At 40.8% G+C, this 25,672-nt stretch overlaps 1 protein-coding gene and 1 long non-coding RNA gene across 2 annotated transcripts in view; one reads left to right on the plus strand and one right to left on the minus strand.

Moving 5' to 3' along the window:
* Window positions 1-663: 663 nt before the first annotated feature.
* Window positions 664-25,672, minus strand: part of LOC117827031 (tensin-3-like) — a 37,468-nt gene continuing 12,459 nt past the window's right edge. The window contains exons 6-27 of the mRNA XM_034703481.1: window positions 25,417-25,500; window positions 23,172-23,284; window positions 22,640-22,700; window positions 22,389-22,464; window positions 22,162-22,291; window positions 21,852-21,917; window positions 20,679-20,780; window positions 14,862-16,091; window positions 10,505-10,662; window positions 10,261-10,393; window positions 10,078-10,161; window positions 7,581-7,713; window positions 6,720-7,255; window positions 6,553-6,639; window positions 6,317-6,448; window positions 4,147-4,242; window positions 3,505-3,582; window positions 3,227-3,304; window positions 2,705-2,873; window positions 2,541-2,609; window positions 2,368-2,397; window positions 664-2,235 (exon numbers count right to left, since the gene is read on the minus strand). Coding sequence (XP_034559372.1) covers window positions 2,091-2,235; window positions 2,368-2,397; window positions 2,541-2,609; window positions 2,705-2,873; window positions 3,227-3,304; window positions 3,505-3,582; window positions 4,147-4,242; window positions 6,317-6,448; window positions 6,553-6,639; window positions 6,720-7,255; window positions 7,581-7,713; window positions 10,078-10,161; window positions 10,261-10,393; window positions 10,505-10,662; window positions 14,862-16,091; window positions 20,679-20,780; window positions 21,852-21,917; window positions 22,162-22,291; window positions 22,389-22,464; window positions 22,640-22,700; window positions 23,172-23,284; window positions 25,417-25,500 — 3,790 coding nt within the window. The 3' untranslated portion in view covers window positions 664-2,090. The remainder of the gene's footprint in view (window positions 2,236-2,367; window positions 2,398-2,540; window positions 2,610-2,704; window positions 2,874-3,226; window positions 3,305-3,504; window positions 3,583-4,146; window positions 4,243-6,316; window positions 6,449-6,552; window positions 6,640-6,719; window positions 7,256-7,580; window positions 7,714-10,077; window positions 10,162-10,260; window positions 10,394-10,504; window positions 10,663-14,861; window positions 16,092-20,678; window positions 20,781-21,851; window positions 21,918-22,161; window positions 22,292-22,388; window positions 22,465-22,639; window positions 22,701-23,171; window positions 23,285-25,416; window positions 25,501-25,672) is intronic.
* Window positions 18,786-22,733, plus strand: LOC117827032. The gene is made up of 3 exons (XR_004634133.1): window positions 18,786-18,832; window positions 19,561-19,588; window positions 22,156-22,733. It is a non-coding gene; the product is annotated as an uncharacterized LOC117827032 (long non-coding RNA).

The raw sequence follows: 25,672 nt of genomic DNA on the forward strand, positions 1-25,672 counted from the left end.
AGTGGAAGGTAAACAAAAGGTAAGTACACTCTGCTGGGTAGTATGTTAGTGTGGCGGCCAGCAGGTGTTTCACAGTGTGTTGGTTCTGGGTTTGAATCCTGGCTGGGACCTTTCTGTGTGGAGCTTGGCTGAAGCTTTTGAACTACTAGAATAAAAGTAATCTAATTACATGTAAATCAGAGTACTTTTGGAATTTACAACTTGGGTGAATTTGAGACAAGTTTAGCAGACTATAATGCTCTGTTAATTTTATAGCAACTTAACAAACATCTTTGTTTCTATACCTTTCTGTAGCCTACATATCTTGCTGAGTGAAATGTTTAGTGTGAGTAAAAATAAATATGACGTCAGATAACCTAGAAAAGATCACACTGCCTCTCGTGTTGTTCTTGATCCCAAAAATTCAGTGTGTAAAAAGAAGAGACTAAAAGAAAACACTTTGGTAATGCTTCATGACACAAGAGAAAGAGTTGCGTACATTTTTTATGCAAGGAAGGAAGTGGTTAAATGCTAGCCCTAGCTTTGTCTTATCTTAGTAAGTGGCTTATAAACATTTTCATTGAGCTTTAAGAAGCAATTAAATCATATTGATCGTGAGATGAGAAAAATACAGAAGCGGTATAATTTTCCATACATTGAATTTGATGGCCTACAGAGTTCAAATAAATGTTTCACTTTGTTTATTTACAAAACAAATCACACAATTCTATATCAATACACAAACCAACTGTTCACATCAACAGTCATAAGCAGAGGCACAGTATTGGATGAGATACATATGAGGTACAGATTATAGGTCATAAAAAAGTGAAAAGAAATAAATGTTTAAGCCTATAATTATCAATGTAAGAACACAAGCTGGGCTTTGTTACAAGGGTAGGTTCCTCACTGGATAAAAAGGACACCAAACACAAAAAGGAGAATGGCCTACAACGACTAAATTACTGGAAAATGACCTTTTAGAACTTTTTAATACTAGTGTTTGTTCTCCTTAAGCAGCCTGTTACCTTTTCCATTTAAAAAAAGGGTGTAAATTGATTGGTTTCCAGCCAACTTGGTATCGAAAAACTGCACACTTGTTCCTGGTAATGGTCCCTTCAAAATAAAGGGCAAAAACTGACATTTTGGCAGCCTTGGTAAAAAGCAATTTGTACCCACTTTTACCCAAAGTACTGATTTGTTTTTAACTAACTCATGTCAAATCAATATATATTAGGGTTTCATTAAAATATTTTTCATGGTTGCTCTCATACTAACACACACACACACACAAGCATACCTGCACACTTTTGTTTCAATGTTGCTTACCGCTTTAAAAGTGGTCATGCTGATCACATATATCTTGAGAATAAAAGTCATCTAACAGTTTCAGAGAGGCTGCGTACATGCTGCACATGTACAGAGCTGTGGTTTAAAAAAATAAAACATTTACATTGCATAGATAAAATAAGATAATCCTGTATGCGATGTAGCCTAACCCCAAAGTCAAAACTGTGCGCAATAATTGCTGCACTACTTTCCCACATTTTATAATCCTCAACAAAAGACTGCATGACTGATGATATAACACAGAGGAGCTTTCACATCAACCACAATTTACAGACTATATTTAGCTTAAGACAACTTGGTTTTGGTTAAATATCAGGAAAAATAATGACACGTGGAACAAGGTAGGGTTTTTCTTAACTGTCCATAAATATGTATGTATAAGAAAAGCAGCTTTTGTATTATGTTTGTTATGTTCTTAAAATAAATTGCAAAGAATATATATCTTTCTTTATAAGACATTACAGTTGTAAACCAGTAACTTATAATAACATATTTAGATGTTTTTTAACTACATAGCTCATTTTACAAAAAAGAAAAGTAACGAAGTAGAAGGGAACTCATATGTTTCCATTAAAATATGTCATTAAATGTCCGTGTCCTGGTCAGTGTTCATTATTTATATAACATCCAGTAATCATCAGGGTAAATGTCCAGGCGTTCCCCATCTTCAGTCCGTGACATTCTTGTCTTTTGTTCAGTCTTTCAGTCTTTATTTTCTGCTTCTTCTCTTGGTAAAAGTTCATCCAGGTGAGCAGGCAGTCCTACTTAGTCTTCTGCGAGCCAATCATCACCTTGGAAACAAAGTTGACAATGGCGCTTGCCGGCTGCTCAGGATCGTGCTCTGCAAACAGGTGACATACGTTGTCCGTGGAAGTGCCAGTTTTCCTCGCCACAAAGCCAAAGATCCTGCAGAGATAGAGCAAAGTTCTTAGTGGTGGAGCTGTAATCTGCCTCTAACTGGCCATGTGACTTTAGATATAACTGCTTTAATGCTATTCTGGGTCTGATCATGTAAACAAAACAAAAAAATGTGCTTACTTTGCTGAAGGGTAGCCATCTTTTTTCCACCTGTGAGCAGGGACAAGAATATGACAGTGTTGATGGATTAGTGGAACTTTGTCACACATTCAGTGAACTTCATATTTTTGTTGCATAAACCAACTTTCTTTTTCACATAGCACAAAAAAAATCGAGGAATCACCAATACTCACTTTCTGTCTTGAGGGTCTAATGCGCAAAATATGACTGTGTTGACGTTGTAATGCCTCCTGAAGAAGAGCCTAAAACAGGACAAATGGTTGTTGTTGTCACCAAAAATACAAAATTGCATTCAGGTACAGCATGTATGGTGTCAGCATGCCTGTGTGATACTCACTTCCTCTGGTTGTCAGTGAGGGTGATTCCCTGGGATGACACCTTAAAGTGAACTACAGTAGAGGTTGGTGGAGGGTTGGAGTTCAGAGTCATGCTGGTGGCTTTCTGCACCGCCTGGACGCCTGTTAGTGACTCCATCTCCACTGAGCACAGGTACCACACATTGCAGGCTGCAGGAACACACACACACACACACACACACACACACACACACACACACACACACACACACACACACACACACACACACACACACACACACACACACACACACACACACACACACACACACACACACACACACACACACACACACAGATTACACTATGATCACATCTGTGTAAATAGAGCAAGTGTATTTAGTGACTCAGTCCTTAATGACAGGGCAAAGATAAATGAGAGGATAATTGTAGATGCACTCAATTCCAAAAGCGTCACACAAAGATTATGTAAGTGTTTATGTACAGTGGCATCATTGCTTTGTAACAATGTCCATTTCAAGAGGATGATCTTGGATGATTACCTGCACCCTGTTTTAACAGCTCAATAGCAGAGTTGGTGACTGATTGTGAGGTAGTCTCCACAACATCTTCCAGAGGATCTATGATCAAGAAAAGCAACACGGTTTAATAAGAAAATCCACAACAGTTACATCAACAACTACAATGACCAAATGACCAGACAGATCAGCAGACAGACTGGCAGATGTGGGTAGCCACATAAGCTGAAAAATGTTTAGGTTCTATTCTAAACATAATCGTCCACATAAAATTAGCTCTGTGACTGTGGGTCTGAGATTACCTCGGTCGGGTATGATAAGTTTGCAGGGCAGGGCCAGAGGGGTGATTGAATGTTGGCAGACCAGCGCAGTTAAGCTTCCTGAAAAACAGTAAGATATCAAACCATTATTACAGAGATATTTCGAGCTCACTGTAGCAACAACTTCTTTTTTTATTTTAATCTGAGACTGTAGTTATGCACTTCACTTCCATGTTTAAATATTTACTAAGAGCTATAGGTTTTGCATAAGGCATATTAAGCTGTATACCTTAAAAGGAAAAAAAAAAAAGGAAAAACTCTAATAAAATTATGATCAATGAAATGAAATTTTGATTTGATTAATTACCAATGTAATCATAGTCATAATAGATAACTTGATACTTGCATATTTTCATGAAAACATTGAGAAAAACATGCCGCTAAGTACAAGAAAAAAATAGAAAAAAGAAAAAGGAAATTACAAAAAAATATTACAATCCCATGTTTTCCTCTCACCATGATTTCACTTTAAAAGGACAGGTAAAATTGTGCCACTTACATAGATTGCTTGTTATTAAATAACCAGTAGAAGGCAGAATGGCAAATAGTTTTTATTTAGGTGCAATGTTGCCAAATTGCCAGAAGGTGTCACTGTTGTCAATACACAAAAGAGTATGTACTTACCAAAGTAGGGCTCATTCGGGCAACCCTTCAACCGCACTCCTTTCTGTGTACACTCGATCAGGAAGTGGCGAACCAATTCATTGGATATATCGCCTCCTGTTGTGATAAAATGGGAATTACAGAAATTAGACACAGTAAAGGAGAAGAGTGAAATCAGTAAGTCTGTGGTCTGCGCAAGAAAAAGGTTCCTCTATTGATTTACTCTGACCTAAATAACACCGCTCACATTATCTTAGCACAACATGTGATTTTCCCAGCCTAGAAGAGTTACATAAAACACATTGAATCGCTTCATTCAATCTCTGCTGAGATTAATGGGATTATGATTCAACAGAAGCGCCTCTGAAGGGGCAAGAGGAGTCTTATGTGAGGAATGTCTCCACACAAAGACTTGGAGAAAGGCCTGCTCCTTAAGGTGGGTTCGGTTTCACACTCATAAGGAGTCACAATACCCTAAGCTGAAAGTGTGGGGAAGGACCGTGTCATGATGTCACCACAGGTGCCATTAGACTTCAAATGCGTGAAGGCAAACAAAGGAGCAGGTGTGAGTGGAAGATAAAATAAAAGGGTTGAACACTGCGGTGGGTTGCTGCAGGAAGTGCAGATGGGCATCTTTTGTGCCTCCACGTGTTGACAGAAAATGCACATTAGATGTAGACTAATTTTTCTCTGAGTGCTAATTAAATAGGATTTAAAGTCTTCTGGCTCTTTTTTAATGAGAAAAGTGATGTGTGAATCTCTATTAGAGTTCAATCATCCTTTGTTTTCTTGATGAAACACAGCCAGAGAATGTTTGATTTCATTCTTGAAGAAACTTCATATACTTTCAAAAACATCCCTCCCTAGACATGCGAAACAACTGCATAGTGGGAAGCAAATAACTTACTTCAGCAACCTGTTTTGACCCTGGTCCCTGGAGGTTACATCTACATGCATATCAGACAGTGTTATGTGGGGCAGAGAGGCTCCCATGAAAAGGCCCTGGGATCAGAGTAGGCTTAAGGACCCGGCACATCCTTTGTTAGGGGGTGAAACATTAGCTGCACATCTAAGACTATCAGGCAAAAAGGGGTCTGTTTGGCTTCATCATGGCGATGCCCAGGAGAGAAACGCAGAGAGAGGAGCTCTCACACACACAAACAGAGGAAGGGACTCTCAGGTTCCAGCGTAAAGGTGTGTACAGTGTGCTGTAACTGTAGATGGCTTTGTGTGTGAGCGTGTGATGTATGAGTGACTGTACTACTGGACCAATCGCTGATATCAAAATACACTTATTCTCTTTCTTTTCTGTACTACGATGAGTATGTTGATATTCTTCCCATGTCTGGTAACAGGGTCAGCAGGATTTTTGCCTAGCTTAGCATAAGAGCTAGAAGCAAAGAGAAGTTAACCTAGCTCTGTCAAAAAAATCAAACTACAGTATATGTGTAAAGTAAATGTTTGAACAACAGCCAATGTAGCCTTTTTTTATTTTTTTTTAACATTTCCCTTGGTGGAGATTCTTAATGGGTGTTACTTTTAACTATTAAAAGGCAGCAGGAAGACATTTTCGTTAAAAAACACTATTCTGACATGTCGAGGACAAGATCAGCAGAGACTGTTTTGTCAACAAGGAACATCAAAATTAAAATCAAAGCTCTTCACAGTAGCTTAGTCTAATATATACTAATATATATATATATATATATATATATATATATATATATATATATGCAAGTATTACAGCTTATGTGATATCTTAAATAAAATGAAACAATTTGGGGATGTAATAAAATCTAATTCACAAGATACAACAATACCTTGATAATAAATAGTCCATGTTTCTTTATTTATTGCAATATTTAAAAGAAAAATGGACAAATGAAGACTTGTAAAAATTACATTTATTTACATTTTGGCAACGGCATTTACTGGCTGTAGGTCTTTGGTTATATATTTAGTGATACTTGAGCTCTCTTGTAGGAAAGCAATGTTATAAACGCTTCCTTTATAATCTTTTGGCCTGCCTTGATTTCTTTTTCTTGTGTCTTCTTGAATCTTTTCAGGGTGACGATTTGTCAATGGGCTTCTCATAATACTCTTTAGACACTATTTTTCTCTTGATATTATGAAACTGACCATACAGTTACATCCCTATTAAGCAATCATTTGTTATCACCATCTATCCTACCTTTCTTGGTCTGCTGGAGAACTGAGGGTGGAGGAGTAGCCACCTTCATTGCCAGTCCATAGGCCCCCCTGAATGAATGACTGTCTCGTACAATGAAGCAGCCAGGCTCCTTGTCCTTCAAGACTGAAATGGCTGAAAATGAAAAAAAAACAACTAAATAAGGATATGGCTCTATAATTCCACATAAACATGGATTTTCTTTTATCAAATTAGACCAAATGGGACACAACACCCACCTTGATCCCTTGAGATGTCTGGCTTGTACCAGAATTTGGATGTGTCCTGCACAAACTTTACAGTAACCTGCTTGATGGCCAGTACATCTGGAAAACAAACAATTATAAGCCAAACGAAGAGCAGGTTTAATTTTCTATCTCAGCTATATAAAGGAGCTCTAGTTTACCTGGCAGAGGTGAGGCAGTTCCCTGTAGCTGAGCCGAGAGGTCAGGCAAAACATTGGGGAAGGGAATACTCAGGGAGCTCCCACTGTGAGGACTGGAGAACCCACTAAGGGCTGGAGATGCTGTACCCAGCGAATGCTCCCCATCTGACACCCTCTTCTTCTCTGGCAGAAGTGGCGGCTGCAGCTGGGGCAACTGGGGCAAAAGTTCCCTGTCCATGCCGCCATTTCCCAGCAGGGAGGAGGTCGAGTTTGGACAGTCCGTGCCATAGCCGAGACCTGAGTCATCCTGCTCGTCAAAGCTCTGAGCAGGACTGCGGCTGAGGGCATAGCGGGCCATACAGCTTCTCTGGCTGCTGCGGGGGGAGCTGTGGGCGTTGGGGGCAGGGTGGATGTGGGGGTGGGGCAGAGGAGGAGAGTGGTGGCCATAGTCTAGTGACATGGTGTGCTGTACTGGTTGTCTGGCAGAGGAGTAGCTGCTGAGAGAGGAGTGGCGGCTCAGGATGGGATGCTCTGGCCAAGACGGGTTCACTGTTGAGCTAAAGTCAAAGTTACAAAAAAGAGAAATCATGAAATGCATTCATACACATTTGTAGATAATCTGTGCTACGTTTAAATAAAATGTACAAAATCACAATTTACTTTGTAACTAACATTGCTCTGTTTTTAATGAACAAGATGGAAATTGCAGTAAAAATTCTGAATTCTTCCTAGCCCTGATTTTTACCACATAAGCTGAAGACCTGAAACCCACCGTGCCTGTACCTCCAGTCCCACATGAAATAAACACCTAAATTCAAACTTTGTTTATGATACAACGCCCTCAGTAAAGCAGCATAAGTATTTCTGGATAGGAATCTTTACCTGTCTGTCAGCTGAAGAGTCCCACTGATAGAGGCAGAGTGTGTAGCGCTGAGCGTCCTGTGACAATTGATGGAGGAGTCTGGTAGACGGTCAACCCCAACATGACTGACCATCTCTGGATATCCCTGTGGTTCTGTTTGAGAGCGAAACAACTTTATATCTCAGTACAACTACACTTATTGATATTTGTATAAGAATGCTGTTACGGCTCCAAATGTTGACAGACATTTTAAAATGGACATACAATGATAACAACAGGAATAGAGAGATAACATGCAGCTAACAAAGCTAAAATAAGCAAAAGTATTGAAGCTGAATTGTATCATAGAGGAAAAGTAAAGTCATGGAGAAGGGAAAATATCCCTGGAGAAATAGCTGTGGGTTTCCAGAAAAACATAATCAATACTTGAGTTTCGATCAAATGAAACGTGTCCACATGGCCTTAACCCCAGCAATCAATCTATTTGAAACCAATCAACAGTTAACCCTGCCACAACCTGTGGAGTCAACAAATCAGATTCCAATATGTTGAAATGAAAAGCTTTCAGACATGATTCATTTCAATCAGTTTAAGTCTGAACTCCCCAACAGCCCCTGAAGTCTAACAGCTCATGTTCCCTCTCAGGCTTTACAGCTGGGTTTCCTCTTGGTTACTTTTACAGGACTCAATGGTACAAAGCTGAAAGAGCTGCTGGTTTCTCCTTGTCCCTGTTTCCCCTCTGTGTAAACAGAGACACTTTCATGGGGGAAGAAAAGTTGTTTTGTGTCATGCCTCCTGACCCACAGTCACCATGGAGATGTGGCAGGACTGAATGTGCTGATTCTTGCTGGGGTGTCTGAGGTAGCAAGAGGCACAGCGGGATGGTGAATCTGCTCCCAGGCCTGACAACATTTAAACATACTGTTCACTAGTGTTCACAGTGGAGACAATCCATATGAGGTCACTGCTTAATAACAATGAAAGTAAAGGTGAGGTTCATTTGAAAATGCACCATTTAGATGTGGGTGGTTGGTTCCATTCATTTACAATGTTGCTGGTCTGTGATAACATGCCAGAGAAAGCGAGGCCAGCTTCATTTAAACGGCTCAGACCCACTTTTTTGATTTCACTGCAGTCTACTCAGTGGTTATCTAGAATATGTTTGAACGGTGAAATCAGACCATAGAGTGCCTGTTATTTCCTGTTTGCTTTAGGCGTTATTGTGTGTTTGAAACTGAACTAGAAACCTTCTTCAATTAAAAACTATAACAACTTTGATGCTTAGCTCCTAAAACCTTTTAGCAATGACTTGAGATAGTTTGTCTCTTTTAACCCTTTAAAAATCTGGTAGAACTATTGTACAATGTGCTGTTGTCCATATATGCAAAATAGTCAACAGATACTGTATAAAGTGCTGTAAATGTATCTCTTATTCTCTGAGAATCTTATAACATGGGTATTTTTCCCCTCGGATAAACACCACAGTGAAAAAAAACGGCTGTGTAAACAGAACCAAAAAGGCCCAGTTTTAATCTAAAGAACAACACTGTGATGTCTAAAATAAGTTGTCTCCTCAGGCTGTGACCACAAAGACATTCTCCAAAAGCCAAGCATGAAGGGCAGAGACTGGTTAGGAATCTCCCTGCTGTAGCATTCATGAGACGTCTTTGTTTTTCGTCTCGTTGAAAACCACTAAAATGACTTGAACAACAATGTCACTATTATTAGGTAAAACTGGGGGAACCTAAAGTCGCTCTGTTCTTTCAAGATAGTAGACTCAGAGCCTGTCACAGGGCAGACATGAAAGAAGACCCTTAGAGCTACCCATTTCATAACACGTCTTTTTGTCACTTATTGCTTTAATTGGTTGAGGGGAAAAACACACGTCAGCTTAAAGAGTTTGCATGGAACAGCACTGCCAGACAGCTGGAGTCACAAGACCATGGACTTCCTGCAGTAACTACAGAATCAATGGTTTTCTACATCCATCATGAGCTTCTCCTCATCCATGTTGTCATCAGGGCCTCTGAGCACCTCTGACCTGTTGACTTCAGGCCTAGCTCTGCTCAATATGATGGTTTGTTGTGGTAGTTAAGTGAAATATGATCTGGCATCAACACAGAGGGTTTTATTCTGAAATCTAACTGGATGGTTTAATGTTGTTTTGGTATCTGATTTCCTGTCTTGCTCGATCTGTCCTGTGCTGATTGATGCACCGTGAAGTCTTGTGTTTCTGGATTGCCAAAGCTATGACAGAGCAGATACACAATACAGCTGAGCCGGTGGAGGTACAGTGAGTAGAGTGAAACCTATCAGCTCTGCAGCCATAGTGGAGCGAAGAGGGAGGGAACATGGATCTGAGGATCTGAAGTTCCCCATTAAATTAGGCTGTTAGATTTATAGAAGGAGCGTGTTTTTTTTCCTGTCAGACCAAAGACATTCCTAACAGCTTAATATGATGCTTCACTCTCTTTGAAGGATGCATTCAGTTCGTTTATTTCAGAGATTTGAACCTACCGTGATCAGTTCTGTAGCCTCCATATGACTGCATGCTTGGTGATGGTGTCTGCCTGAGCTGAGTGAATTCTGACATATTTTTCACTGGAAACAAAAGACGATAAAGAGTAAGTACATTTTATCAAACGTACAAAACATGATCTGGTCACAAATACAGAAAACATTTGCAACAAAAGTGCTTACCATAAGGTGTTGGAGGAGAAATGGGGAAGGCTGGGGTGGGTGGAGTCATGTCACTCCCAGCCTCCACACCACTGTCCATATCTGCTCCCTGGGCCCTGTAGTCTGCACTGTCACTCCTGTACAACATGTGATGCTGCAACAGACAACACACACACATGAAACCAACAGTACAGAATAAAATGATACACATAGGGCAGGAAAAAGAAACAAACATACAGACACGATGTAAACATGGAGCATATACCTGAGTCTGTGGTGCACATGGGGAATACGTCCTCTGGCCCCTGTACTCTTCTGTTACACCCCATCCTGAGTTACAGAAGCTTGGATGATCCGTGACATCATTGCCTTGGCGACTCAGACTCCGTGTGACACCCATGCGACCTTCGCTGGATTGGGCAGCTGGATACACACAGGTAGAGAGAAGCAAGCAGATAATTACATATCCAAAAGTTAACAGGCATTGTTAACCTCAAGAAAGAGGGAAAAGAGCAATTAGAAAACACAGAAAACAAACTATGACAGAGATCTGACCTCATATTGAGTTTAGAAAATAAAACACCAACACCTTTTCTCCATAGCTGTATTTTCTTTTGTTGTGGCCACTTTTAAAACATCTGCCTACTCTCAAATTCTGGGGAAATAGATTAGTGTTGGGCAATATAGTTGAAAAGGGTTTTGCCAGATTTTAATGACAGGGTCTGTCAGGTGGACCACTAAGATTTATGCCCCAAAAATACCCCGAAAAGATCATGGCGTAAGAGTATTTACTGATATATAACCCTGAACTGAACCAAACTGTGTGTCTCAACTACCACCCATCAAAAAAGTGTGAACACCACACTGCTAAGCCGGGGGCACTGCCTACAGTCATGTTCGGAGAGGACAGCTGAGGAATGCCAGGGGTCTGGCTGGGGGGCTAGAGGGTTGGGCATGTGTGTGTGTATGTGGGGGGTCAATGTTGTGACTACTCTGATGAGTGCTGCCACTCAGCACCAGGGTGTTAATTTGAGCCCTCCCAGCAAGCTCTGACCTCTCAGCCCTGAAGAATGCTAATGGTACAGAAGTGCTAATGCCCTGGATCATTATTCACTCTGGAGCAAGTGTGGATGACACAGACAGATGTTTCTCTATGCATGTATAACGGCAAGTTTTTTCTTCTTCAGTATTAGATGCATTTATAAAAACTGTGAAACTTTGATCCAAAATATGTGATCTCGGAAAGGTTTGAGAAGCAGTCATAAGAAACCAGTTAGAATAAATCAGAATGGTCCGAACTCAAAGTAGACAACTTTCTTTCCAACCAATTACTTACTGTCACTACCATCTGCTCTGTGACATGACTTCCTTTCTTACCAAGCTGTATATAATACTTGATTGGGGCAACCACATCACACGCCATATCAAATCAATCCACAGACAGCAGTCTGGCACATTTATATAGTTTATGATTTCACCTCTTCCTGTTGACAATGTGGCAAAAACACCCGTTTCAAAAGGATTGCTTAACTACAGGGACAGTAATTTTTTCAATTTCTTAATTCGTTTGAAGAGCACAAAATTAAAAAAATTATGTGTAGGAGCCATGAAGGATCCAAGTGTTTATTGTATCGTATTTTGATGTTTAGGGTAGGATATTATTTGTATATTTTTTGTGGTGTTATTTTTGTTGTTTGTTTACGATATGGTTTATTGTGGGGTCAGTTAATTAGATTATTTATGGGTCATGTGTTAGGGGCGGGGATATTGAGCTCATTTAGGCCACCTGTTTCCTTTTGTTTGGAGGTAGAGAGACAGGGTGAGCTGGGTCTCTGTACTTTTTGTTGACTGCTTATTTTTCACCTATTATTGCTTATTTTTGCTATTTCCTTTTGTGCACTTTCTTAATGAGTTGATTATCCTTTTTCGTTAATAAAAGGTGAAACTTACTTTTTGTGCATTAGGGATTTTTGCTTTTAGCGCGTACGACACTAACTAGGCCCAACCTCAGCCTCTCAGCAGCTTTTGGCTCTTCGTAGTCGCTACATTATGGTTAAAGGTTGACCAGCAGAGAAACGAAGACAAGAGGATGAAACACATTGAGTAACTAGTAAGGGGTGTTAAAATACAAAAGGAACTAAGTGAAACAAAGGTTCAGGGTCAGGGTCCTCTCTTACCTAGTTGGGATTCTAAAGCAAACTCACCCACTCACTATACGTTATCCCTTATCCCATATGTAACCTCAAGAGTAGGGGGAGAGAGTTGGCTATATGATTTCCTTTAAGGAGTCATCTCTGGTTGTATCAGGCTGTTGCAAATCCTCAAGCAGGGTTGCTTTAAAGTAATAATCGCTTTACAGGATTGTATTGCATCAAAGCAACCATTCATATCTCTGCTTTGTTTTCTGAAAGAGAACAATAAATGACATGTGTTGCAATAAATAACCCTTTCTACTCAAGAGGAACCTACACTGGGACTTTCATTTTGACAACACATTGCTGGTAATCTGCAATAATTCATAAAGTGATAACTGGTACAAGTATAAGCAAGGGCTGCATGCGTATGGTACAAAAGTATAGTAATCTACTGATGAAATGTTTAAATCACAGATGCAGTGAAATAGTGATGTTAAAAGAATGTAATAAGCATCTCATCAAAATGGATCTGCCTCCTGGAGGACATCAAGATTTTGAAGATATGCAAATGGAAGGAACTTTTCTTAATGTAAGATTGACTTTATTAATCCAGCATGCATTAATGTATTCTTAGGTGATCAAATCCCACCACTTCAGCCCCTGTTATCCCAAGGCAACAAGATCACTGCAGTAACCTTGCTCTCTCCTGTCCTTCATTACTATTTATGAATCTTTTCAAAACAACTAAGAGAGGTACAGTGAGCTAGGACTGACAAAGCAGACAAAGAGAGTTAGCCAAAGTACAAACAACATGGAAGTTTGGTGCAATGACCGGATGTATACATACAGAAGAAGCAAGACTGGTCTAGTTACAGAAACACAAACAACATCTCACTTCCTACAGGTTATTTTCAATTAGTAAACTTCTACAGCCTTTAGCACTTGTTTCTTGGAACGATGCGCCAGTGTAGTTGATATGCACCAACAGGTAAGCTCTTCGAATCAAACAGGGAAAAAAACTTGGCCTCCGGGCTCACTTGTTCCTCTCTTGGAAATTCCTCAGGCCTCCCCCATAATGTACCCCTCTACAGCCACATGTGCATGCTGGAGTGTGATTCAAACTCTGATAACAAGACAAGCTTTCTGCTTTTTACTCTGCTTTAGTGGGTTTCAGCTACAGAGAGTTATGACTTTTTTATCTTTAATGAAGTGTTCTTGAGTCAAATAGCACTAAAGCTGATCAGCTGACAGGGTGAGCTACATCTGATACAAAAAAGTCCTATTTTTGTAGTATGGAAACCAGATAGTTGTTGATATAACTTCATAAAAATAACAGCATAGTAGTCTGAACATCCTGTGTATTTTTACAGTTTATAGGATCACTCAAATAGTTAATGAGTTGATGAAAATCCAGTTGCAGTGTCTAAATATCACTGATTGTAGTGGAAATCACAAAAAAAGGAGTCACTTGAGTTCAACAATAAAAAGACATTGTGATTTTTGAGCAACATATTATTAACGAAACCTCAAAAGGACAGACTAATAGATTGATGTAGGCAAAACATAACATTACAATAAGGAGAGAATCTGTTAGATCTACAAACGTGTATAAAAAACTCAGTGGTTTTTCCCCAAAAGCTCACAATAAGCAGTTAGTCTGTGGGACGCAGAACTCGAGGGGCTTTGTTTTACTGAATATCTGTGTTTCAATCTCGATCATCAAACACTGAGAGACATCCATGTTCAGAAACGTTGATGACAGCTGCTCTCCTTCTCTTCATGTAACGTACTGATCCTCAAGTCAGATAGCTCATCAGACAAGTCTGGACGGCGCTCTTTGTTCAGAAACATACCGAAAACATCTGAAACGCTGGCAACAACCCTGCTATTTCTGCCACTAAAACACGCCAGGTGGGAGACGGGAGGGAGGGAGGGACGGCGTGCTTTGTTAAGTTAACTCTGTAGTGGAGGAGAAGAGAAGCTGAGGCTGCTGGAGGGAAACAACTCTGCTCTAAAACAAGAAGACTGGTCTGTATTAATGGATTGATCTCGGTCTATTTGACGAACAAAACTGATAAAGGTTCATAGTTTCATTCCAAGAACCTGTCATCAAATTGCTATTTTAGTCCAAACAACAGTCAAATGACAAAGAAAAGCCTTACATAAATCCTTACATTTAATAAGCGGGAACCAGTAAATATTTGACATTTCTACTTGGCAACAGCTTCAACAGAAAACAAATAATCAAAATTTGTGACTACTTTCTTTTCCACTGATAACACTATTGATCAGTTGATTGTTGCAGCTCCATCTAAAATGTTCTATGGTTAAAAAACTTGTTTTATTGCTCATATTGTTACCATGGATGTTAGACACACACAAAAAAACTTAGTGGGATTAATATGACTGTCAAACATTTCTACCATGACCACACTTCCACTCCACCACCACCACAATCACCCCATTCAGACACTCTGACTATCTTACCTGTCTGCTGTGTGTTTATCATCATTGCTGCGTTACTATCGCTGAATCTGACATCAATGCCGTTCGAGCATTTGGAGACGGATCCGTTCACTTGTGTCCCGCCATTCCTCTTCATTGAGCTGCTTCGACTCTTTACCGGTACAAAAGTGGGATCCAAGTCCATGATCAGCTGGTTGAGCTGGTCTATGGAGTTGTCTATGTCCATGGTTAGAGACTGGAACTCCTCATCTCGTTTGTTGTTGTTGTTATTGTTTATGGTCGCCTGCTCTTTGTGTTGCACTGTGTTTCTCTGAGAGTTCATTGTCATACTGTCTTTCGTAGGACCTTGGGGTTCAACAGGCAGGCATGGTTTGGGTGGACTACTCCCTTGCTTGTTTCCTGGGTATCTTTCTGTACCGTTTCCCTCTTCTGGCATATAGATAAACTGCTCTGCAGCGACCATCTGCTGCTGGCGAACCCAGGACTGTGTGGAATAACTCCCTTGTCTGTACACATGCTTCTTTGGGATTGAAGCGCTACTGGGATTAGAGGAGGCAACAGAGTTACTCCTTGAGCTCAGACAGCCTCTTTTAGCCTCAGTGTAGGCTCTCTCATACTCCTCCATGGGAGGAGACGCAGGTTGGTGGATGTGGTTCTGGCTTTGAATCTGCTGCTCCTCTCCTCCTGGACTCCCAAAGCCATCTGACAGCAGGGAGTTCTGGCTGCTCTTGTGGCAGGAGGATGATAATGTCCCTAAGCTGTCCACGCTGTGCAGATCATGACCTGTAATGACCTCATCATCTAGGATGTCTGTTTCTCTCTCTCGAGGTCGGGGGTCCCCGTTAATGTGCACCTGAGCCGGGACCACCTGCGGGATTCCTACTCTGGGGGCTTGATCCTCCATCCCCTCCAGAGTGGGGTCCTCGAGACCAAATCCACTCAAAAGGCGCTTCAGCTGGACCTTCTCCTGCGGGCTGGGGCCCTCTTTGGGCTTGACGATGGTGGTGGTTGTGGTGGTGGTGGTGGTGGTCGTGTTGATAGGTGTGGGTCTATCTGCCCACAGAGAAGTGCTAGACAGGCCTGAGTCGCTGCTGACGGAGAGGGCGTGGTCGCTGTGGTCAGGGCTGGATGTGGCAGAGGTGGTGCGAGCCCCTCGACCCAGCGTGGCCTCTCCTCCTCCTCCTCCTCCTCCTCTGCTAGGGCTCCTCTTGTTGGGCACCTTGTCCTGATTTAGGCCTTGAGAGCGTGGTGCTGCAAAATAGAAGAGATGCAGCGCTTCATACAGTCAGCTGGTACAAGCTCACGTACACACATACAGACACACAAACAGGAAGCAGGGACAAACATAAACAGCACAAAACCACAGACAAAACGAGTCTCTCAACAGGAACAGTCATGTTATCCCATAAACTAAATCATTTAGGATCTGTCATTTAGAAAAATCAACACTTACAATCACACATGACCAGACAAAGACAACACACACAAATACAAGACTACAAAGAACTAGGACATCAAAACAGGAACAGAGAATAACTTATAAATCATCTCACCAAAGGGAGACAAATCACATAATCACACTTGATACACATATTCCTCTTTTTGTCATTATAATCCCAGCTAGTGTTACATAAAGACACTAAAATTAGCCCCCATTCTGTCGACTGCCATTGTGATACTGTATATTCTTGTGTCATCAGGTTATCCAACACATGTTAAGTTTCCTGTAACTCTCTACAAGAGTCAGACGGCCATGAATCTCTAAAGTCTGACCCCTGCATTCCTCACCCTGTCGTGATTAAGCCTCCCTACTCCCTCTCGCCTGCCCCTTGACCCCCAGCATATGTCTAAACAACCTCCTTAATCCTCAGAAGTAAAAAGGAAAAACCATAGGTCAGTCATTTTACAAGGGCAAAGTAACATCCATGACAAAAGAAACAGTAAAAAGTTGGTAGACTTACGCAAGAAGAAGGTTAGAGTAGAAGAAACACATGTGAGCAGTGTTGCCAAGTTAAGTTAAACTCTCACTGTCTTTCTTCCTACTCTGCAACAAAAGAGAGCTGGAACATGACCCCTACACTTCTCCCTCAGTGTACCGCCTTAAGTGCTTGCCTTTCAGTCAAACCATGACTGGAGGATCTGAATACCAGACACGCATGATAAAAGCTCCCCCTCCTCCTCTTCCAAAGCTCCTGTATGTATAGTTGTCTCCCCTCCTCCTGCTCACACAAACACACCAGCTGAACCAGCATGTTCAACCAGCCCTGAGCAGCCGCAGCTCAGGCCTCTGCACAGGTCAGATCCAGGGGGAGTTCTCCTAATAAATCCCTCCAGTTGCATTCCTTCTAGCAAGGTGCAAGCAGGTTTTCTGCACAGATGTTTCCTCTCTTCCTCAACATCGGACATCTTCCTCAGTCATCTCCTGTCACGGTCCTGCCTCTCTTTGCTTTTCTCTCCCCCTCTCACCTACGCATCTGTCTCAAGAGGAAAAAATCTCTTACCTTCACTGCCACTGCCAGGTGAGCACTTAAAAAGAGCCAAGCAGGTAAAACAAAACTTAAAGAGGAGAAGAGGCGCAAAAAAAGCATGGGAGTCCACATGGCTTACAAGCAGCAGATAATTTGGGGGTCAATTCAAGAGAGTTGGTATAAGTTGGACCCGCTTTCTTCCTCTGCTGAGAAGGTGAGAGTGTTTGCACTCCACACAAGGGGGGACCTTGAGATCTCCAAATAAGGGCACAGGAATGTAAACAAGTGGGGCGGGGCTTGAGGGTGGAGGCGGGGCCGGAGGAGAAAAAGTAACCTGACCTCTTGCCCTACACTAGGGGACTACCCCACTGGGGAGAGAGGGGGAAAAAATCAGAGAAAGAAAGAAAGAAAGAAAGAAAGAAAGAAAGAAAGAGTGAGAGAGTGAGAGAGTGAGAGAGAGAGAGAGAGAGAGAGAGAGAGAGGGCGGCAAAGAAAGGATCAGAGAATAAAAACAACATTCCTGCAACTCCAGACTACTTCACTCTGTAAAAAGACACTTTTTAATTAAAGCTATCCTTGCCTTCTACTTGGAGCTTTATGTAATCGTCATAAAAAAGCAGCAGCCAAGTTGTTTTTCTTTCACTCTTATGTGTCATGAAATTGCATGGCTGCCGCCCTCATGTGCAGAATTGTCAAAAAACAGATGTGCCCTTTGCTCAATTATGGGGTTCAAAAATTGTTTTTAAAACTGTTTCACCTATTGGGATTACAATGACATGAACAATCCCATGCATGGTTAACCAAGTATGTTTCTTTGCACAAGAAAGTCAGTCAAAACTTTTATATTAGTTGGTTGTTGTGGTACGGTCAGTCCCTGAATAATCCACCAATTACAGTGCAGAGAAACCAGAACTGTTCCTCAATCTGCTCTCACATCACAAGAGGAGGTCTGGATGTGTACGGCTCTGCAATTACCCAAGCTTTCCATTCCATCTCAGTTATTCAAGCCCAACCTCCTGAATGCCAAAACCGTGAGTCGAAAGCATAATGATGATCATCATGCTTATTTTCTTCCGCCCAAGCTTCAACAAGAGCGATGAGCAATGTGTGTACATTTTGTACAAGACTAGATGTTCATAAAGAAGGGGTAAAGACGAATCAACTGATCAGAAAACTGTTGTTTTTTGTATTTTCATCATACGCCCATTGTGGTATCTTGCCACAGAGACAATACGGCGGCCTCTTTTTCATTAACAAGACAATAAAACATGTTTTTAAGCTGTGCTCCAAATGTTGACAAACTACAATATAGTAAAAATCTGCAGCAAATTTGTTTTCCTAAAACAAGATCTCAGACAGCCTCCTGAATCCACAGACTGACTTCTGCACTGTTTTTTTTTTTGTGTGCAACTTTTTACATGCTAATTTGTTTGTTTTGACAGGCCCTAACATGTTCCCAGATTTCTTAATTGTTCAGCTAATATTCAGCTAGGATCACTTGAACACAAGTCTGGTCATCTTTGGGTCTGTACCTGATTCTATACCTTATTTGATGGCATCCTTCAGTATTTTAAAGTATCGTCATGCTAGCCTAAATGTTGATGTGGGATTTTGTGTAGTAATGATGTATCGGAGGAGCAATACACTCTTATTTTGAGTATATGCCACAGTGCTGTTCTCTGTCCTGATTTCCTCCTTTGTCTTCCTTGGTTAGTGTCATTATAGACAAGAGAGTTTCCTATGCAGTGTTAGCTCATAGTAAATCATACTTGAATTATGGACACTATAAAACATTTTTTTTGCATGGTCCCATGTTATCAGGAGTTTAAGGATGTCAGATTATTGTTGGATTACTTAAAGCATTTTTTATTAGATAATATGGGATTCAAGTAGCAGTAAAAATCAAAAAATGCATAGCTGTTTAACACCTGGGCCACACATAAATTAATTTGACTTATCAGCTTTTTTAAATTTTAAATTTTAATATGTACTATCATCTATTCATTCAGCTGTTAGCTAAGGTACTTAAAGACGACTACCACCTACTTTGTGAACTGAACCAAACAACCTTTCTGGAAAAACAATCTTTTAAAATTAAAGTCCTAATTAACACATTGGGATAAACACACACACACTTAATAGGTGATTGTAGAAAGGCCATTGAAGTAAATTAGGTTTTCTTTTCACAACTTTAGCACCACTGTGGCAAACACTTTTTAGACTTCCTCCTCTGACTGACACTCTCTCTGCAGGCTAACTGGGCCGGCCAGACGACTGGTGGTAAGTAGATGAAGAATTCCAACTCAGCTCCGAGTCTTCCCTCTTAGATGTAGTGTTTACATGAGAAGACAAAGCTGTAAATATCCCACATGAATGCTCTGCAATCAAGGCAGAAGGGGAAAAATGCTCCTTTGTTGTTGCCTTTGCATTGCTTTGATGCATTCTTCAATTTGAGTGTTCGGCTCTTTCATTTAATTCCCAGGGGTGTTCAAAGCTCTACACGAACGAGTTGGGGTGTTTTAATTGAAAATAAAATAAAGCCACCTCATTTTCGTGAAGCTGAACTTTGCTTATAAAAACACTGAATGAATACTGGGAAAGGGTGGATCTGTGTTTTAATGCTACCACCATGTCACTCTATTCTGGGAGGTTGTTGTGAATTCTGTGGTTGAGTGCAGAGCAACAACCGCAGCTAGGACGGGACGACCCGACAGGGTGGCTCTGAGTGTGAGCCTGTGTGTGTTTGTGCAGGCGGGAGTGAGAGTGTATGTGTGTTTGTGTGGGATGGTTAAAGCATGCCTTTTCATTTGATGAAACAACAAAATAGAAATCTCTTGAGAACTAACTGCTCTCCCTCTGAACCCAGCATTCCCCTCTCACACACAAATCTCCTCCCTATCCTCCACACAGAAAAAAAAACACAGTTTGTCATTCCAAACATACTGCAACCTTCAAGTAAATTTAAGCTTTCATTTCCTTTCCACTCCAAAATAGAAGTCTTGCTTCCCCAAGGCCTGTGCACCTGGATTTTAAGTCCCAATAATGAGTAATAACTCCCGTTAGCAATGACTAAAACATAAACCATGCTGGTGGTGACTGTGTGTGCATGTTTATGCAATCACACTGCAGTTCCTCAATAACAGAGCAAAGGACCTGTTACACTGTGTGGAATTCCTGAGAGAAAAACAAAGTTTGTGTGTGAAGAAAGGGGGAAACTGTATTTAAATGCCTAAATAAGACCCTATTCATACTTCTACTATTCTACCATTCATTAAACAACGACTGACATGGTGGCTCATATTTGATTCATTAGGCAGACCCTGTCGATATAACAAAAAAGTCTCTTGAGTCATGTAAGGGTTAACATTACCTTCACCATCACAGATGTTCTGGTAGGAGTCCCAGCGGATTAGAGGATCTGCTGTGTTGTAGTCCACAATAACATCCACCCCATTTTGCCACCTGTCAGCACCTAGACCCAAAAATAACAGATAGCGTATCTTTGTTATATTTTACTGTTCAACACAGGAAGCAGAACACAACACAACTTGATATTCTGTTATTGTAATGTCTTTCATAGCTCAAGGGAAGAGAAGGAAGGATTGGATTTAGCAAGGAATTTTGTTTACATATTTCAGATTGGGCAACATTTGATATCTTCATCTCTATTTCTTTTCTCTCAGTGGTATTGCATCACCAAGATATAATCGTTTACTACACCCAGAACTTAAGATATATAGTATCAACAAATCTAACTCAAACAAATGGCAAATATGACATTAATGATGTATTATATATGCCTCAAATTGTATACACTTATTTGCTTTCTGGCAGACCATTCTCACGTCTTTTAGTCTTAGCTAGCAGTGAGAGAGAGGTAACAGAACCAAACAGCTAGATACAACAAACCAAATGCAATGTGTTTAGAAGTTTCTAGTTTACTTTAGACACTGTCAAGCTAGCTGTTTTTAGCTTTTAGCTAAGTTAAGCTAACAGTCTCCTAGCTTTTGCGTCACATTCACCACTCAAACTCACATTAAAATGAAGTCCAGCTTTTCTTTTAACTCTTCAGAAAGTTTATTTCCAAATAGTCTACGCAAACCATGGGATCAAGCCCAGACAAAGAGTCTGAATACGTTTTATTTATGGTTACACTATTACCCATGATGCTGTGGACTAAACTTATAAGGGTACTACCACATTTTGACCAGCATTATATTATGATCAAATTTGTTAACTGAGCTCCAGGCTTTGAGTTCAGTAGATACCAAAACAAATATAATCAACAAAAAGTTCATCTGACAAACATGTGCAGACCCACACACCATGGTTTCATTCTGCGGCAGCGCATGCTGTGCCTCTTTACCTCTCTGTCAGCACACACTTCACACTACATTTCCCCTCTGCAGCATTCCACATCCCCTCTCACCAGGGGGCAGAGGGGGAGGAAAAGAGAGCACGACAGCACGAAGGGAAAACTGGCTCTGAATCTGTTTTTCCCACAGCCTCTCCCTGTAGCAACAAAAAAAGTTAGGAAACTCACCTGGGATCCTCTCTGGTCCCTCGGAGAACACCAGCTCCACTTTACCATAATCTGGAAATCTGGGGTCTGGAATGTGAGCATATGGGAATCTCATCAGTGTGTCCATTCAGAAAAGAAAAACATGAATGGTGTTGAATGTGAATAGTATTCTCTTTACACACGTAACATGTTTTGGAAAACGTGATTATAAGTCTCAAAGTGCCAAGTCTAAATTAAGTGCAGACAGAGCCCTGCAGATGCTGCGTGGAGCAGAGGAGCGCACTAACAGCAGCACGTTGAGACCTGTTCTCCTTTTTTTTTTCAGGTCTACCTTTGTTGGCAGTCTCCATGTCCTCCTTTTCAAACATGAGGTTGTAGCCCTGCACTGCTCCCGTGTGGAACTGCAGCCGGAAAATGACTTCACGCTCTGAAGTGATGTCACTCTTATGATAACATTTAATCTACAAAGAAAAAAAACACCAAAAGTATTGTGATTATTACAGTCAATGCTGATTCAAGGAACTTCCAAAGGCATCTTCTTTTTTTTGATTGTTTTACCATGATGTCTCCTTTTAGAAGCTGGGCAGGCTCCAGAGTGATGCATACACGGTCTCTGTGGCTTGGACCGATGTGACTGAAATAAAATGACAGAAAGTCAGTAAAAGCAAGCACAGATATTTACTGAAAGCAGTAACCTCTAATTAAAACCAGCATTAAACTAATGTAAATTAAAATTACTTAAAAGGATTCCAACACTTTTAACTAAACAATGATATCAAATGACTGCTACACATGTGTAAGCTACTTACTAGATACCAGAGGAATACACTGCTTGCATTCCCTGGTAGACCTTGATGTATGGACGACACACTGTAAAGGAAAAAATAAAAAGACTTCAACAAAAAGTGCAATGATTTGGTGACCTTCAGTGTCTTTCTAATTAAGCTATTCGTGAGTGTATCTTTCTCAGATTGTTTTTCTGACACATATGTTAAGCTGTTTATGTGAAAAGGGGATTTCAACTCTGTGAAGTGAAAAAAATCTCAGTTGTTTCATTGAAATTAGCTATTTGCATGCAAAAAAGTAAGAGTGTGAATTTCCATTGATTAAATAGGATTGTCTTTTCTGCAGTTCTGTTTCTGTAAGAGCCTTTATTTGCCTGAGCATGCTTTAGTGTCGGAAAGAGGGAAAGATGTAAAACACAGATAAGTCTCCATCTTGTTTACTGCTCGGGCTCTGATGTGGTTGTGTCTGGATTCTTTTATACTGTTATGGTTGCAGCAACCACAGTTTTATATTGCAGTCACAGATGTGTGTGGTGGTAAACAATATGAGCTTAACCTCCAGCGGCGTCAAAGTTTGGTATCCCATGAAGGATGATGCAGTGTAGGAACAAGGGCGAGGCGTTGATCTTCATTGATCCGCTGAGGAGACTGTTTAGTATCCAGACATACCTGACACAAAGCATGTAAGAGAAAGTAAAACATATGCACTTCTATGATAGGTATTCCCAAACATCCAAGGCAACAAATATGCATAGTTTTGTAGGATAAACCAGGGTTACGGATTTTTCTTATAGCAATGCATTGTGCAGTTTGTTAGGCAGTCAATTAAAAAAAAAAATAATAATTCAACTCAGTTTGCTTTATTGGCATGAAAAGACATGTTGTTGCCAAAGCACATAAGATTTATACACATACATTACATATATATTCATTATTGGCAGTCTTGGTCATGTTTTTAAAAAGGGAATTTACTGTCAATATGTTTGTACATTGTAGAGACAAAGTTAAATGATGGCAACTTATGTTAAAGGGTCAGTCCAAATATTTGAAAGTGGGCTTTCATAAAGCTTAATATGCACGAGGGACAGATCACACAAAAAGATTGTTTGAAATGCATGGAACACAAAGACAAGACATCCAGAATTTTACAACCCTGTACGTACATAGGGACATAGGGACTCTCAATTCAGGCGATCTATCCTTCAATGACTGCATTATAAGACAGACTGAGTCTCAGAGGTGCGCAAGGCTTTCTCATTTCCTAAGCTTTCCTTCAATGCAGCTGACAATTGCATCCCACTTTTCTCATATCGCGGAGGAGGTGCAGAAGACTTAAAATTGTCTTTAAAGTAATGGGGATGGTGGTTAAGTTTCTGACACACCAGCTAGCCAGGTAGCCAGCTGGCTTTATGTTGTTTATTGACAGGAGCAGGGCTATGTGATGCAAGTGTAAGAGTGGGAACAGCCGCTGACAAAACCAGGAAATCCTTTGTTGAGTCGTTTCAGTTCAGCCTAAGTGGTCTACGCAGGCTACAAAGGCTGCTTCGAAGGATCCTACCCCTGAATTAAGACACAGCTCAAGTATCTTAGACTAAAGGGTGTCACGCAGCCAGGTAGCCACCAAAAAAGGCTGATAATGGGGAAAACAGCTAGCCTGAATCTATCCAATGGTAGTAAAATCATACTTCCAGCACATCTCAGGATCACTCATCAACTCTTTACATGATGTCTGTGTAATCTGTGCAAGAACAGGAATGGCGGAAACAAAATTTAGGGACTTTACAAAGGTTTATGTGCTGCCCAAGCGGCAACCTCCGGTCTCAAACTATGAAGCCCATGCGGAAGTGTTATAAACTTAATTTCATCAAGAATCCGCTTGAGGCTGGCTGCAGAAACACCAGAAACCACATAGACACTGATTCATAAAAGATGATCTTTGCAGCATTAATAAACATGTTTACACCCTGGTTCAAAAAACGGTTTGGCCCTACGAAGCAAATTTTTCTATCGGCACACACTGTAGGGGGGTTAATTTTTTTCTAACGCGACGGTTCAGAAGATATTAAGATTATGAGTTTTTGCCCAAATAAGGTTATGACTGACTTGACTCTCAGACATGAACACATAGCTGTTGGCTAGGAGCCTCAAACTCCGCCTCTTTACATCACACTCTGCCTGGCTGAGTTCTGCATTTCCAATATGGCTGCCACCGCCAATTGGCTTCAAAACAGCGCTCAGGAACAGATGGGTGACGTCACGGATACTACGTCCATTATTTATACAGTCTATGGTGCTGCCTGAAAACCTCAAAGATCTAACATGACGCTGTGACACTTCAGAATACTAAGGTATATTATGAAAACTTATGAGCTTCAGCATTACTGGTAAATGCATTTTGTTACACAAGGACATAGTCTAGCTTTGTTCCTCTTTCTAGCCTGCAAGCTAAGCTAAGCGCCAGAGCTTCATATTAAACATATTTAACATAAAGATAGGAGAGTAGTCTGTAGTCTGATGCCAAGGAATTTCCTCTAAAGAGCCGTCAGTGTGATGTTGATTCAAAGTGATACAGAGAGTAAGGATAACACTACATCACCATGGGGTCCCATTCACATTACAAACATCAACATTGGGGAGCTTTCCAGAGAAAAGCAAAACAGGAAATGCAGAGTTTTATATTGAATCGAGTGGCTGTCTCAGAACATGAAATTTCGATGTTGGTCAACAAAGCACCACACAGGCAGCACATGGATAGACGCGTGCTGCTAGACAGAAGGGCGTGCTTTGGTTTTGGGTCTTACCGTTTCTGTGAAGGTGTCATCAGAGCTGAGACCTTATCATCATAGTATTTCCTCATTGCAAAGCGGTCCAATGCCTGATCAGCACTTTGAGGGAGACAGAGAGGCACATTAAATGCTTTAGGTAATTATGACTCAGGAGAGAGATTTTTCACTACACAGCTCTATAATTGAATGCTGTTAACCTTAACTTGAATGAGAACAACACACACACACACACATACACACACAAATACTAATGCATAATGGACAAGAGTGA

This window comes from Notolabrus celidotus, chromosome 15 (assembly GCF_009762535.1).
Source record: "Notolabrus celidotus isolate fNotCel1 chromosome 15, fNotCel1.pri, whole genome shotgun sequence".
NCBI lineage: Eukaryota > Metazoa > Chordata > Actinopteri > Labriformes > Labridae > Notolabrus > Notolabrus celidotus.